Source organism: Lepidothrix coronata, unplaced genomic scaffold, assembly GCF_001604755.1.
Source record: "Lepidothrix coronata isolate B3197 unplaced genomic scaffold, Lepidothrix_coronata-1.0 Scaffold120, whole genome shotgun sequence".
In the NCBI taxonomy this organism is placed as follows: domain Eukaryota; kingdom Metazoa; phylum Chordata; class Aves; order Passeriformes; family Pipridae; genus Lepidothrix; species Lepidothrix coronata.
In genome coordinates, this window is record NW_016690300.1 from 203,248 (window position 1) to 216,990 (window position 13,743).

A 13,743-nucleotide genomic window follows, 5' to 3' on the forward strand; every position below is an offset into this window, starting at 1 on the left:
TACATTTGAAGAGGGGAAAAAAGTAAAAAAATTAAAGAGGAGAGACAGTTTAAACTAGACAGTATTTGTAAACAAAAAAGCAGTATAAAACTTTTTGCTGTAATTGGTAAAAAATTAGTTACAAAAATACAGATGAAAAAAAACAGCTTAGAGAACAACATGAGATTTTACAAACAACCCAGGATGGTCTTGGCTCAAAGAACCAGAGACTCTGAGGTTCATGCTCTCCCCTCCTAAACCCTCGTGTTTTCCACTGTCACGGCAGCAGCTGGGCTGTGCTGAGACTGAACCAGCAAGTGCAAAAAACCACCCAAGTGTGTGTTTCCCCACTTCCTCAGGTGCTGCAATCCCAGCCCTGCAGCACCAGAAACAGGCAGTTGGTAGGAAACGCTTCTGGTAAGCCTGGTGCCCCCGCGGGCTGTCCTGCTGCCCCTGCAGCAGCAGCCCAGGCACCCACCCAGGCAAGGCCCAGAACAGCACATGGGCAGGAGGGCTGCAGATCACCCTCCCTGCAGAGCATGGATGATGACTGGCTTTGCTGCCTCATTCATGCTGACAAGGTATTTTGTGTCAGGGGGTCAGGATGTGGTGTCAGTACACGTATACACACATACTATAAAAAGGAAGTGTTGGTGCATGGCCGAGCCAGGACAAAAGCTGCATTTATCCACAGAAGAGATATTTTTCTCACAAAGGTGAAACTTAACTCAGATAATTCTGTGGCCTAGAGAACTGAGAAGCTAAGAAGAAACAGGCTGTGTGGGATGTGCAGGGGTTGCAGAACGGGATGTGTAGGGGGTGGGGTGCAGGATGCTGAGCCCCAGGTCCTGATGTTTGGGGAGTTAGGCACCCATCTTCTTGTGAAAGCAAATCTTGCTGAATAAACCAAGAATTTGCTACATTATAGATCAGGCTCGTTCTCAAGTGACATCTGGTAACATCTCACACACAGAGTGTGAGAATGCCCAGGGCTGCCCTCCTGAATGAAGTAACTCCTGGGATGCCACATAAGGAAAGTTCAAGTATCCCCCTGAACACTCCCTGAAAGCCCCCTGTGCCATCTTTGTGAAGTTTGGCTCTTCTTCCTCCTACCACCACTTTGGCACAGGCAAGGGGATAACCCTTATCAGTCTGTCACCAGCCACACAGCTTATCAGATTTTCTTCTTCCTATAGGACTCTTTTGCGCCATGAGCTGTATTTCAAGCTGCAGCTTTCTGGCTGCAAAGCAGCAGATAAGACTTCCTGTGGGGCTGTGGAGCTTACCAGCTGCTAACCTGCCAGGTGAGAGACACCTTGAGCAATGGCAGGGGCATCAGCTAATCCTTAACACGAAGGCTGGATGGGGGTGTGTGAAAGAAAAGCTGAGAATTACTCAGCTGGTACCAGCCTTGTAATTATTTCCTATCCCAGGAGTTCACTCCCGAAGATGGTAGAGTCAGGTGGTACCCAGGAGGCTGAGCTGGGGCCAGGGAGATTTGGTGTACTTGGTAAAGGAGGTGAGAGATGTCAACAGAATTTCCGGATGTCCAGTGCTACTTTTGGAGCTGGATTTTCTCTATGATGAAAATACTGCATGTAGCACTGTCCAATGCCATATGTGACCCCTCTCTCTCCACCAAATGTCTTTGGAGCAGGTGAACCTTCAACTGCACTCCTACCCCTGCCTACACCGTGGTGAATTGCACAGGATATTGCACACGATATTGCCTTGATAGGCCACCACTTACCATAGACATCAAACTCATCTGCCAGATCCCCTGTGCCTCTTCCCCACTCACCCAGCCACAAACCCCATCACTTCCCAGCCCTCTGCCAGAAACAGTGACCTGGTGCAGACAGTGTCACCACAGCACCAAGGATTCCAACAGAGGTCTTTGGAACAGCCTTCCCCAGCACAGCCATAGCTCCCCTCGCTGCAAGCTCTGATGGTGCCCTTGGCCCCATGTCCCACTGTGGGTGGCATCTGTTCATCGAGGCTGTGCCCTCAGCCCATTCTCCTTAACACAGGAAATGACTGCAAGTGCTCTGCCCCAAGCACAAATAAATCATGCCCTGCTTTTTTGCTCCAGCTTTTTTCCAGCTCTATCCATCCTGACCGGGCTGCAGGACACACGGTCCCCCTGCAGACCCTGCTACAGGTGGGTCTGAGGTGGGACACGGCAGGTACAATGTCCCAAACTGAGGCCAGTCTGGAGGTGTAGCCCCAGTGCCCTCGGGCCATCCAGCAGTGAGTAATCCCCAAGAGACTGTGGCTGAGGTGCCTCTGTGCCGGGAGCCAGCCTGCCCGCCCAGGCACTGCCTGCACCCTCCAGACCCGGCACATCCAGTCACCACGCCGGCACGTCCTGCTGCTCTCACATTCCTCTCCTGCTGTAACATTTTGGTAGCAAACCACCCCTGGTGACGCAGGGCTTCAGGACGGGGTTCTTGGGATTTACAGCTATTGAGAAGCATCCAGATTTAAACATTTTGAAGGAGAGCTTTACCCCTCCCTCATTTTTAAACCGAAACCTTGAGCCACAACTGACCTTCTGAAAAAAGCCGGACAAACCCCTCTTTATTCAGAATGACTAAAGCCCCTGTAAAACAGCCTCTCCTCAGAGAGTGTTTGCTCACAGCAAGGCGGGTCTGGAGCCCGACCCGAGGGAGGGAATGCAAAGTGTACAGGGTGCCCTGTGGTTTCACATCAGGGCCAACCCACTCCCCATGCCGGCAGCAAGCAGCTGCCCCCCCCTTACCCTGCCTGCTCCCAAACCCACGCTTTGCTCCTCGCTCCACAAACCTCACGTCACTGCACGTGCTGAAAACAGAGCTGCTGTCATAAAACCAGCCCCAGCAAACCCACAGACAGCTGCAAGTGCTGGATGGGGCAGGACTCCTGGAGCACCCTGTCCATCCCTGTGACACCTGCTCACCAGCACTCCTAGGGCTAGGCACCCATGCCCCCACACCCAGCCAGCAGACATCTCAGAGGAGGAACAAGCAGTCACTTAACTACAGGCAAATCCAGCCTGGATGCTCCCCAGCTGGGAAAGAAGAGGGGATCAAGTGGTCCTGCTATGACCCACATGTGCAGCTGACTAAGCAGTGCTCAGGAGCACCTGCTCAGCTCTCCTCCCCCTCTCCCACAGCAAATCCATCCCTGCAAAATGCTCATCTGTGTTAACAAGGCCATTCATTAACCAGCCAGGGCCTAGGTTGGACTTGGTCTGCCCCAGTGCTGCACAGGCACCCTGTTTAGTCCTGTCAGGTTGTGAGTTGGTGTCCACAGCATCACCCCAAACTGTAAGAGGCAGGAGGAACCAGTCTGGACAGGTGCTCGTGTCTCTGGGGACATGCAGTATCCTTCCTGCAGCACGGTCCAGCTGAGATGGCTCCTGCTTTCCAGCTGCCATGCAGGGAGGACTCTGCTGTCAGGAGAAACACAGGGGACGCTCACAGCAGCGTTTTGGGCTGCTTGCCCCAGGGCTTGACCTCCAAAGGAGCAACACAGCTCCATCTCACTGGGCTTTCCCCTCCAGCCCTGAGCAGGGAAGAGGCAGAGCTGTCCCAGCACAAGGCAGCCTTGCTGGCAGGAAAGGCTGTGCTCTGACCAGAGCCCAGAGAAAATGGACCAGGACAGAGATGAGGCAGAACGAAACTTGAAGGAATTAGAGGAATGATCTACAGAGCTCTTCAGCTGTAACAGCAAACTGGAATGAGTTACTTTCTTGTGTGAATCCTCTTGGCTCTGCTCCCTTCTCTCTGGGCTTCTCCCTTTTTTCCTATGAAGTGCTTAAGCTGAAATATTACCAGCTTTCATGGCAAAAACTGTCGCCGTGGGGCAGCCAAGACCATTCAGCACCTCAAGAACGATTGTCCTTGGCCAAAGCACTGCCTTGGATGCCCCAGAGGGAGCAGACTGGGGGCAAGGAAGAGACACCCCTGCTTGCAGCCCTGGGGACACGGTCAAATTCCCTTGTCCTGTGGCCACCGGCTGCCCCGAAGCCCTCCCTGTTGGGGCCGGGGGCCGCTGACCATTTCTCTGCTGGTTATTAGATTGTTCACGGCTCTCAGGTTTGTTTGAATAAGCCCCTTTGTTCGGCGGCGCTTTCCCACGTCCCTCCATTCGCTCAGCAGTCGCGTGTCCCGAGTCAAAGATTAGCCCTGGCCGCCAATCCCCAAAGAAAGTTTTCTTCAGAGCAAGACATCTGCGTTGGAGGGAACCTGCCAACATCTGCCACACTTTCCCCCTTTTCAAGAGCCTTTCTTTCCCTCTTAAAAAGTGCAGGAACAGATGTTAAAAGTTGTTTTCTTTCTCCGGGGTGTGAAACGTAGAAAAATAGCAAAAAAGAAAACTCTAAGCAGCACTCACCCCTTTCTCCTTCCTTTTTTTTTTTTTTTTCTTGGAGAGCCCAGGAAAAAAAAAGCAGGCTTTGTTTACAAAGGAGAATCCCCTTTTCAGTGAAACCTGGCAGTGGCAGTGCAAAGGGAAAGCAGGAATTTGCAGTAAGCTCCCTGTAATGCTCATTTGCATTGGCCTGTTGGGTACCTACAATCCCCAGCACAGATGTCGGCCTTCCCCCAAGCCAGGGCAGCTCTCCCGCCCGCACTCCCCACCTCCGAAATAAAGGCTTTTGCCGTGACTGAGAGGTGTAAAATAACTGTTTACAGCACAAGCTGCTCTTCTTTTTCACTGTGGTGCTGTCTTACAAATGAACCTTGAAATGAGCTCACCCAGAGCAGATGCCCGTGGGCAAGCAAAGGGGCTCACCCTGAGTGGGCTGGGCACAGGCTGTGGCTGGGCACCGGGGCCTCCTCTGGCCTCCCCTCCCACCTGGCTGTCCCCTGAACCCAAAGCCTTGCCACCAGCTTGCATCATGGTCTCGTGGAGCATCCCACTCACCCCAGACCTCGGCAGCAGCTCACAGGTTAAAGGAAGCAGAAGGGAAGGTGAAGCAGAAGCAGCAAGTGAAGGCCAAGTACGGAAGGGAGAGCGAGGAACAAGGTCCCACCACTACAGAGACTGGAGACACCTTTCCTGGTGGCACTGGGGGCTGGCCAGACTCTGGGACCACTAACATGGGGGGCACACACAGTGCCCTATAGCCATGCCCACCCAAGGAGGGGTGCCAACAGGCACAGGACACACTTTTAGGAATTTTTAGGTAATTCTGCATTTCCTGACACCTCTGCCATGCTCAGTTGGGCCACGAGCCAAGGTGGTCTCAGGCTTCCCCCTGCTGCCCTGACTGCCTTGGTGCCTTTTTCTGCACAAGGTGCTGGTGGAGGGGTGTCTGGGGGCAGATGGTGGACTTCTCTTCCTTACCATTTAAGCCAAACCCAGCCAGAAGCTGTGTTCCCAGGTGACATGCTTCCAGCCTGGAGCACCCTAGGAAACTGCCCAGACCTCCCTGTACTCTAGCCCACCCACTGCCTCCTCCATACCAAGGTGCTGGAGTCATGGATGCCTCAGCTACACCTTTTATAAATACCAGCAACAATCCACTTCCCAAGTGGGCTGGAAAAATCTTGGAAAACCAAGAGAGTCTTCACTGGTGATCAGCTGGGGCTGGCTAATGTGAGAGACTCCAACACAGGGCAGTGGGACCTCCTTTACCTGTCTTTGCAGAGGACACACCTGAGATAAGGGGCCCATCCCTGCTCCCTTTACCTGGCACAAAGGACAAGTTATTAACCTCACCCTCCCAGCCCTCCTCTCCCAGCACAACAACCACACCAGCTCATCCCAGGCCTCTGCCAAGTAGTGCACTTATAAAACCAGGTAGCTGCACCCCAGCTCTGTATCTGACTGACAAACAGCCTCTGCCTGCCAGATTCCATGTCTGGGGACATGTTTTCGTGATGAGCCCAGGTGGCAGGGTGTGCAGACATGCTGCATGTTTGCATTCACTCACAAGCAAACACACACACACCCACGCTGTGGTTAAGCAAGGGACATGAAGTCCTCGCTTTTATTACTGGGGTACATCCCACCCTCGGCTTGAGTGGAGTGGGCTCTCCAGCCACAGCACTACAGTGGGAGCTAGAAAATCCCACCAGTGAGTTGGGAGGGCTGACGGTGCCTCTGAGCCACCGTGGCCCCTTCCTCTCCACTTCAATAAGGTGACACATTCGACACCAATCCAAAGGGCTTCACCTGCAGGACTCAACAGGACACTGCCAAATCCTGCTCATTAGCAAAGCAAACATCACAAAGCAAATGCACGGTCAAGAAAAACACCTTCATACTCTCCCCCAAACCAGGCAGAAGTGAGGAAGTATAGAAGTGCATTCTCACTCCGCACCAAGACTCCTCCAAAGGCTTCTCTGCTCCCACACCAGCATTCCAGAGGAGTGAACAGACAAGCCCCCTTCAGCATGGCAGGGGGGAAATCAAAGTAAAAATCCCACAGGACTAACTCACCTCTGGGTTAGTTTGCATCTGCAATAACCTGTCAGTTTAATATTAAATTCTACACGGCAGCCAAAAACTGGAAGAGTTACATATTTCCTACGTCCGCCCATGTGCAACAGAGAACTCAGGTTCCCAAGAGGTAAATAATGTTCCCATGTTTGCCCTAGAGGATTTCTGTGATGGAAACAACCAGCTGTCAACAGTTTTTAATCGATCATCCTTTCCTTGTAATAATAATCCCTGGGAGCGGGAACTCCTAGCTGAAGTACTCTATTATTAAATTAAGAGGCTGTTTCAAAGATGTGAAATGGCTGGGGTCAGGTTAAGTAGGTGAAACCAGGCATCACTTCAAGGAAACAGAGGGGGAAAAGATGAGTAGAAGGCATTTTCCCAGGTGTAACTCAACCGCTTCCCGGCTATTGTTTCCCTCCCTGGGAATCTGTGCAAATTGAACGAGGAGCCGTGCAAGCTGCTCAGAGCGCGCCCATTTTCCTTCCCTTCTTCCCTAACAAAAGATCCCTCCAAAGCCCAGCGTCGGAGGCCGGACATCTGTCGCCGTTTGGGGGGGCTGGCGTGCTCATTGAAAAGAAGCAGTGACCTGTCAGCTTTGATTGATGGCCACAAACCTCCGGGCTCGACCCCTCGTGTGGGAAAAGTAGTCCCGCCAAGGACAGTTCCCTTTCACATGCTAATTCGGGGTTATAAATACAGCAGAGGAGCGGCGGAGCAGCAAAGAGCCCGACTGGAAACGGAGCGACCCACTGCCCGAGTGCCTCCTTCCCACCCCGTGCCTGGATTAGAATGACTGCCACAGCCACCCCGGGCAGCACCCACAAGCTCGCCAGCACCAAGGAGGAGAGGAAGGTACGTGCCCTCTGCGCTGCACCAGGCATGTGAATGATGGGTGCTGGGGCTATGGGCACTGCTTCCGGGAAAGAAAAGGGGGACAGTTATTTTCCTCATATTATAAAGATGTTTTCTCTGAAATTAACCCACATGGGTGGTTTTTTTTCCCCGCTCCCTTTCTCTGCTTCTCTCTGTTTTGTTTGGGTGAACCCTGCATAAAATGAGTGGAGGTGGGAGAATTGAGGGCTGATGCCATCTAAGGGACAGGCCGTGGCTGAAAATGGTACACATCCATCTTCATCTTGTTCCTGCTGAGCCCTGTGCCACCCCACACTGGCTTCACACAGGGGATGGGACTCTCTGACCTCACTGAACTGCAGCAGGGAGGGGAAGAAAAAAATACCACCTGCAATTTTCCTGCTCCTTTTCTTTGCCAGTTAAGGAAACCCCTCATTGAGCGGAAGCGAAGGGAAAGGATTAATAACTGCTTAGACCAGCTGAAGGAGACAGTTGTGGGAGCATTTCACCTGGATGTAAGTGCTCATTTTTATGCTGCTTTTTGTTCTTTTGTTGGTGGGAAATCTGAGGGGTGGGGTTGTGGAGGGTGTCTCATTTTTTGAGAAACTGGGCATGGTGCAAACCCTTCATTCCCTCTAACTGCTGCTCTCCTTCCTTATCAGCAGTCTAAACTGGAAAAAGCAGACATCCTTGAAATGACAGTGAAGCACCTCCAGAACATCCAGAGCAGCAAGATGATGGGTGAGTGCTCGTGCCGGGCAGGAGGGTGGCCGCAGGTTTGATCCCCTGCCAGACTGGCAAAAGCATCATCCAAACCAGCCGAGGCCCGGGCTGCTGCCTGGGTTCGGCTTTCTCCACTAGATGGGGAGATGGAGCTGGGCACTGGTTAATTCGGGCAAGGTGTTTTTTCCTTCCCAAGCGTATTTCTGCTTTTTGGCGTAGTTTTGCCTCTGCAGTAGGCAGCAGAGTACCAGGGCTCACACCCTGCTCACCTTCTCCCTGCAAACGAGGCATCTTCTAGGAAAGTCCAGTGGCTTCAGAGTGAGCCCCCCAGGAAACCTGGTGAAGGTTTCCCAGCAGGAACACACCAGTCAGCTCTTACCCTCTCACCAACTCCCCTTTGTCTCCTCACCAATGCAGCTGACTCCAAAGTGGGTCTGGAAGCCCAGCAGAGGTACAGCACTGGGTACATTCAGTGCATGCACGAGGTGCACAACCTCCTTCTCACCTGTGAGTGGATGGACAAGAGCCTTGGGGCGCGCCTGCTAAACCACCTGCTGAAATCCTTGCCCAGGTCTGGTGAAGATACCTGCAAAGCAGCACTGAGGTCTTCCAGCCCATCTCAACAGCCTCTCTTGACGCCCAAAGGTCCCCTGAGCCCTAAGGGGAGCAATCGGGGCACAAACCTGGCACAGGAGCGCTTCTACTCTGCAGAGAACAAGCAGGCTTCCAAAAATTCCTTCCAGGTGCCGCTGCTGTCGGTTTTCAACCAGGTTGATGCTGCGCCTCCCAGACAGGTTCTGCAGCCAAATTTTTCCCATAACAACCCTAGAATGGGGTCATTAGATATGTGGAGACCATGGTAAAGCGTGTTTTCAATTTTTATCCTAACCTTAGACACTCTTACGTATGTATCTTATAGATATGTTTCTTTAAAACACTTGTGGAGCAAGTCTGTTCCTGTAGGTGTACTAAAGACCAGGGTACTTCAAGCCGAAGTAAACCTATGTGTAGCCTGCATTGTAGAAGGCTGCTATTATTTTTTATTTATTTAATACATCTAAATTATTGTATAGAACCCTCTTATGCTCTTTAGCTTATATTAATTATATAGTTTTCTTGTCTTACGTTCTAAAATAATTAACTTCCTATTAATAAAAATACAAAACAACAGGCAATGGCCCTTTCTGGCATCAGTTACCTCTCAGATCTCACATAAACCACTGAGATAACTTTGTTGGATAAAGGGGTAAACAGCTGATCTCTTCGGCTTTTTATTTTTATTATTACCTCTGTGCAGCTGTAGGAGATTCCAGTGTCAATTCCTGTAAAAATGCTGCAGTGGTTAGGAAAAAAAAAAAAAGAGAGAAAGGGAGAGACTTGGTCTGGACTTTTGGGGCTGTTTAGAAATGCTCTCTGGGTTGCTCACTCTGGCTGTGTTGTTCCCAGCCACCTGGACATCCTGACATCGCTCTTAAACTAGTGAGCTATGTGTTAGTATATGTATATATATGTAACTTATAGTTATATTTAGGGATTTTTTTTTTGTTTCCTTAACTAAAGGTTCTAAATAAACTTTTGGAAGATCATGACTGATACTCTTCCCAGCTTTGTCCTTTATGCTCTGAATAAACAGTACTCAAGCATCTGCTTTTGTTTTCTTCTTTCACAAATAGTTTTTCCTTAATGCAGTTGAAAGAGCTGGTTTGGGTTTTGCTCCTGATGCTTTGTAGGAAAGCAGAGTGCACCACACACACAGACAGCATTATCTGGATCACAGCAACAATTTAAAAATTCTGAAAGAAGTGGGGAGCTGGGTTTATCAGCCTGGATCAATGCTTCAGCTTTTACTTATAAGTGAATCACAAAGATCCTCTAAAGGGCAGAAGGTAAAATTTCCTGCAAATTGGACCAAGAAGACTGGGACAAATCTGCTCGCTTGCTGGCAACATTTGGTCCCTGTTTTTCATCTCAAAGGCAGTTAAAAGTTCCTCGCAGTTAAAATAAAAGAGCAGGGAGCTCTTAAACAAACACCACGCATACTAATGAATGGACCCGCAGTTCAGAGGGGCTCATTATGCAGCGAGATCTATTTGATGAGGTGCCTAAGGAGTGAAAACCAGCACCTCTGGGTTTAGCATCTTTTTCTGTGAAGCCTTCCTTTTTATCCAGCCCTCTTGAAGAGCCATTAGGAGCAGTGGCATAAGGGTGGTAGGAGAAACAACTGGCCTACACATGGCTGCAAGGAGGCAAAGCGGGTTTCTTCAACCATGGGGTCAGAAGTCAGGTAAAGGCATAGAATTGTACAGATCTTACCTCAACCTCAGTTTCTGTCCTCGGCCTGAAAATCAGGACTTCCCCCTTTGCCGACGGGAACCTCCAGAATGACCACCAATGTGGAAAATACACAATATCCCACTGCAAAGATCCAGAGGGTTGGGAGCTGGGGCCACCCCACGCAAACCACTGCAGCAAAGGGCACAAAACACTCATAGGTGGAGAAAACTATCAGGCAAAGCAAACCACAAAATCCTGGAAGAGAAAAGACATTAAAGACCTTACCAGTTTATTATCACACATGTTGCTGAGTTTAGATAAAAATCCCACCCCATAAAATCCCCCACAGCTGTACTCACTAGAGGAAGCTCCATTGAACACCAGTGGGACTGACAAGAGGAGCAGCTCCCTGCCCAGGATCAAACCTGAAGTGTTCTTTTACTTCTAGATGGTGTCAATAATGCACCTCATGACACTTGTGGCCACCTTATTGTTATGCTGGGAGAGGCTGTGATGAAAATATTTTACTACAGTTTGACAGCATCAACTTAAAATCATACATTCCCTCTAAAAGCTGTAAATCCCCAGTGACTATAATTATCAGCTATGGTTACCGTGCTGAAAAGAGATCAGTGGGAAATATCTACTTCTCACCATCTCTGCTTGTTTATTTTGTGTCTGAAAATACTTTGTGGTTAGTGAGTTTTATTATTTCCTGTTTCTAATCAGTAAGGGCTTTTTTCTGTTGTGGGTGTGGAAGGAAGGGTCACATCACAGCTGGTGAGAGAGTTTTAAAAATAGAAAAGTGAGACTGCAATACTTGGCCAACAACCTCCAGTAACAGTTTTAGTACAAGACACTCATTTTTCACTGCCTTCATTTCAAACCAAGGGTGACCTTTTATATGATCTCCTTGTCACGTATCCAACTAGTGCTGCGGGAATCCATTGCAAGTCACTAGTTTTTCAGGAGAAAAAAAAGTTTCTTCAGAAAGGCAGAGGATTACTCATAGCACTTCAAACACATGAATTTCAGCTCCTACTTACGTTTGACAAGGGAGCTCCATATTTACCTCAAACCCATCCGGTTTTATCAAAACTGGGATTGTACAAGAGCAATAATATCTCGCTCTCCAGTGTGGGCACCTCTCCACTGACAACCCAAGAACTGGCAGCTGCTACCATCTTCTCCCAAAAAGACGGAATAGAGCAGCTGCTCCAGCCAGCTGGCTAGTGAGGAGTAGAGAGCACTGTCCTTGTAAGCTGGTGTTTGAAGCTGCCCCATCACACAGTTCTGGACACAGCAGCAGAACCCAGACAGATGCTATTTGCACATCTGCAGCAGGTGCCAATGGCTGTGTCTCTTGGCTGCCTGAGGTGCCACAGCACAGCCCAGGGATCAGTCCCCCAGCACCCAGATGAGGCACCTTCAAGGCTGCTCCACCATTCTCACCTGGGACTACAGGCCTAAGGCACAGGGGTTTGGAGGCACAGACAACAGGGATACTGCACACCCAGGTGTTTCAGGACTGAAAACGGCCAACACAAGCACCCAGACAAGATTCCTCAGCTCAGGCATGGCCAGACAGACTTGTTTGCCAGAAACAGTCACAAGATACACCACATCTCTCCCAGCATACACAGGGCTGGGACAGCCTGGTGCAGATCTGGGCTTTGTTTGTCCCTTGCCAAAGTACTGTTCCAGACATGTCACAGAATATTCTGAGTTGGAAGGGACACAAAGGATCATCAAGTCCCATACAGGGATAGAACCCACAACCTTGGGTTTGTGAATGGAGCATTAAAAGCAGAGGCCAATTGCTAAGGACACGAGGATGTGGGAAAGGCTGGATCCAAAGCTCAGGACCCTCATATGCCTTTAATACAAAGCAATTACTGATTCATATACCAACGTAAGCCCAGGTGGACAAAATACCCATGTGCACAGCAGTTCCCTTTATATAAAGTTCACTCCCAGGCCTGCTCTCATGGAAGCCAAGAAAACGCTCAGTTATTTCTCAGAAGACAGGACTAAGTCCTTTTTCATTAGGAAAGTACAGAGGTTCATGAGTAAGTAAGAGAACTTAAGGCCCTGCCATGCTGCCTTTTCCTAGGCACACACAACCCTCAGGGCCTCTGAGCATCCCTGCCTTTTCCCTTACTCCTCATCCCACCCTGAGGGTCCCACAGCCATCCACAGTTACAAGGCCAAAATGCTTTAGGGATTTAGGAGTGATGCTGAGTCCCTGTGGATCATTACCTGAGAGAGCTGAGCACAGTGATTAAAAAGGGAACACAAGCTAAATTTTCAGTTAACCTCTTTGTTGGGTGCTCACTTTGGCAAAAAGGAGACTCCAGGTTGGCAGTGTGACCTCTCCAGAAGCCATGCAGGGGCTCCTAATCCTCTGCAACTCACGAGGAGAGACCTTGCAAAAGCTTACACAAAAGCAATTCTGGGGCAAAATATTTTCAGACTGATTTGAACCACACTGCCATGGGTGTGAGTGCTTGCAGATCGCTAGCAAGTATTCCTGTTGGGAGGAAAATGAAAACAAACCCACCAGCAGCAGAACACCAAAGACTTCACTTTCCCTTTAGATATGCCATTATCCCACAGCTTCCAGGATATATATTCCTGTCTTAGGAGAGACACGCTCATATTTCATCTCACGAGGAGTAATGTTGTGTTGAGAACCTAACCCAAAGCCTGTCACATTTTTCAGAGCTTTCACATACTCATGAATAACGCAGCAGAAGCTGAACTAGCCCTGGATCTGTCCTGCACTGCTGACATATTTCATTTATAAGTCACAGCCCTCGTGAGAATGTGGCTTGCTGCCTGAGGCATCACCACAGACCCACCAGAGCCTGGGAACTCGATTTGCTCTGACACTCTCCTATGGTTCCTGCATTAGTTGTCATAAATCCTACCACACATTTGGAATTAAAAAGCATGTTGGAGCATTTCCATTTAGTTTTCTACAGCTAACACCACCAAGCAAATGGTCTTCTTCATTCAATCCCACATCTGCTGCCACAGAGAGATTGGGTCCTCTAGAACCAACTCAAAGGGGCTCATCTTTGGGGATAGAGGACTGTCCCTTTTGCTCTGCCAAACAGCAAACACCCTTGAGGAGAGTTGGGAATGATGCCTCCTCTCCACGGTCCCTTCCTGAGGAGGCCAGGGGAAATGGCAGCGCAGAAGTCTGTGGCTTTTGGAAGGTCGCTGAGCAGGGAAAAACTTTGCTGGGGTAAGAGGAAGGATGGAGAAACCACTGCCAAGCTGGCCTTTCTTTCACTAGGAGCTTCCCAAAAGCCCCTCCTCTTTCTCCATCTGACCCTGCCCAGGCCCCCTCATCCTTGAGCATACCCACACAGCAGGAGTTGCTGTAGGACGACTTCTCACTCAAATTGGCATAACCTGAAATTGGCACATTGGCAGCCCCAGCAACCCCTCCTCATGATCTCACCATCTCCCACTGCT

At 49.9% G+C, this 13,743-nt stretch overlaps 1 protein-coding gene and 1 long non-coding RNA gene across 2 annotated transcripts in view; one reads left to right on the forward strand and one right to left on the reverse strand.

Annotated features, from left to right (window-relative positions):
• Window positions 1-2,947, reverse strand: part of LOC108502549 — a 7,017-nt gene extending 4,070 nt beyond the window's left edge. Inside the window, exon 1 of the long non-coding RNA XR_001876513.1 lies at window positions 1-2,947. This exon is cut by the window's left edge and continues 426 nt beyond it. This is a non-coding gene — a long non-coding RNA (uncharacterized LOC108502549).
• A 1,517-nt stretch (window positions 2,948-4,464) lies between these two features.
• On the forward strand, window positions 4,465-8,992 carry LOC108502548 (transcription cofactor HES-6-like). Its single transcript, XM_017825585.1, has 4 exons — window positions 4,465-7,263; window positions 7,683-7,778; window positions 7,926-8,004; window positions 8,404-8,992. Exons 1-4 carry the CDS (start codon window positions 7,201-7,203, stop codon window positions 8,847-8,849), a joined length of 684 nt encoding a protein of 227 aa, XP_017681074.1. The 5' UTR covers window positions 4,465-7,200; the 3' UTR covers window positions 8,850-8,992.
• The last annotated feature ends 4,751 nt before the right edge of the window (window positions 8,993-13,743 follow it).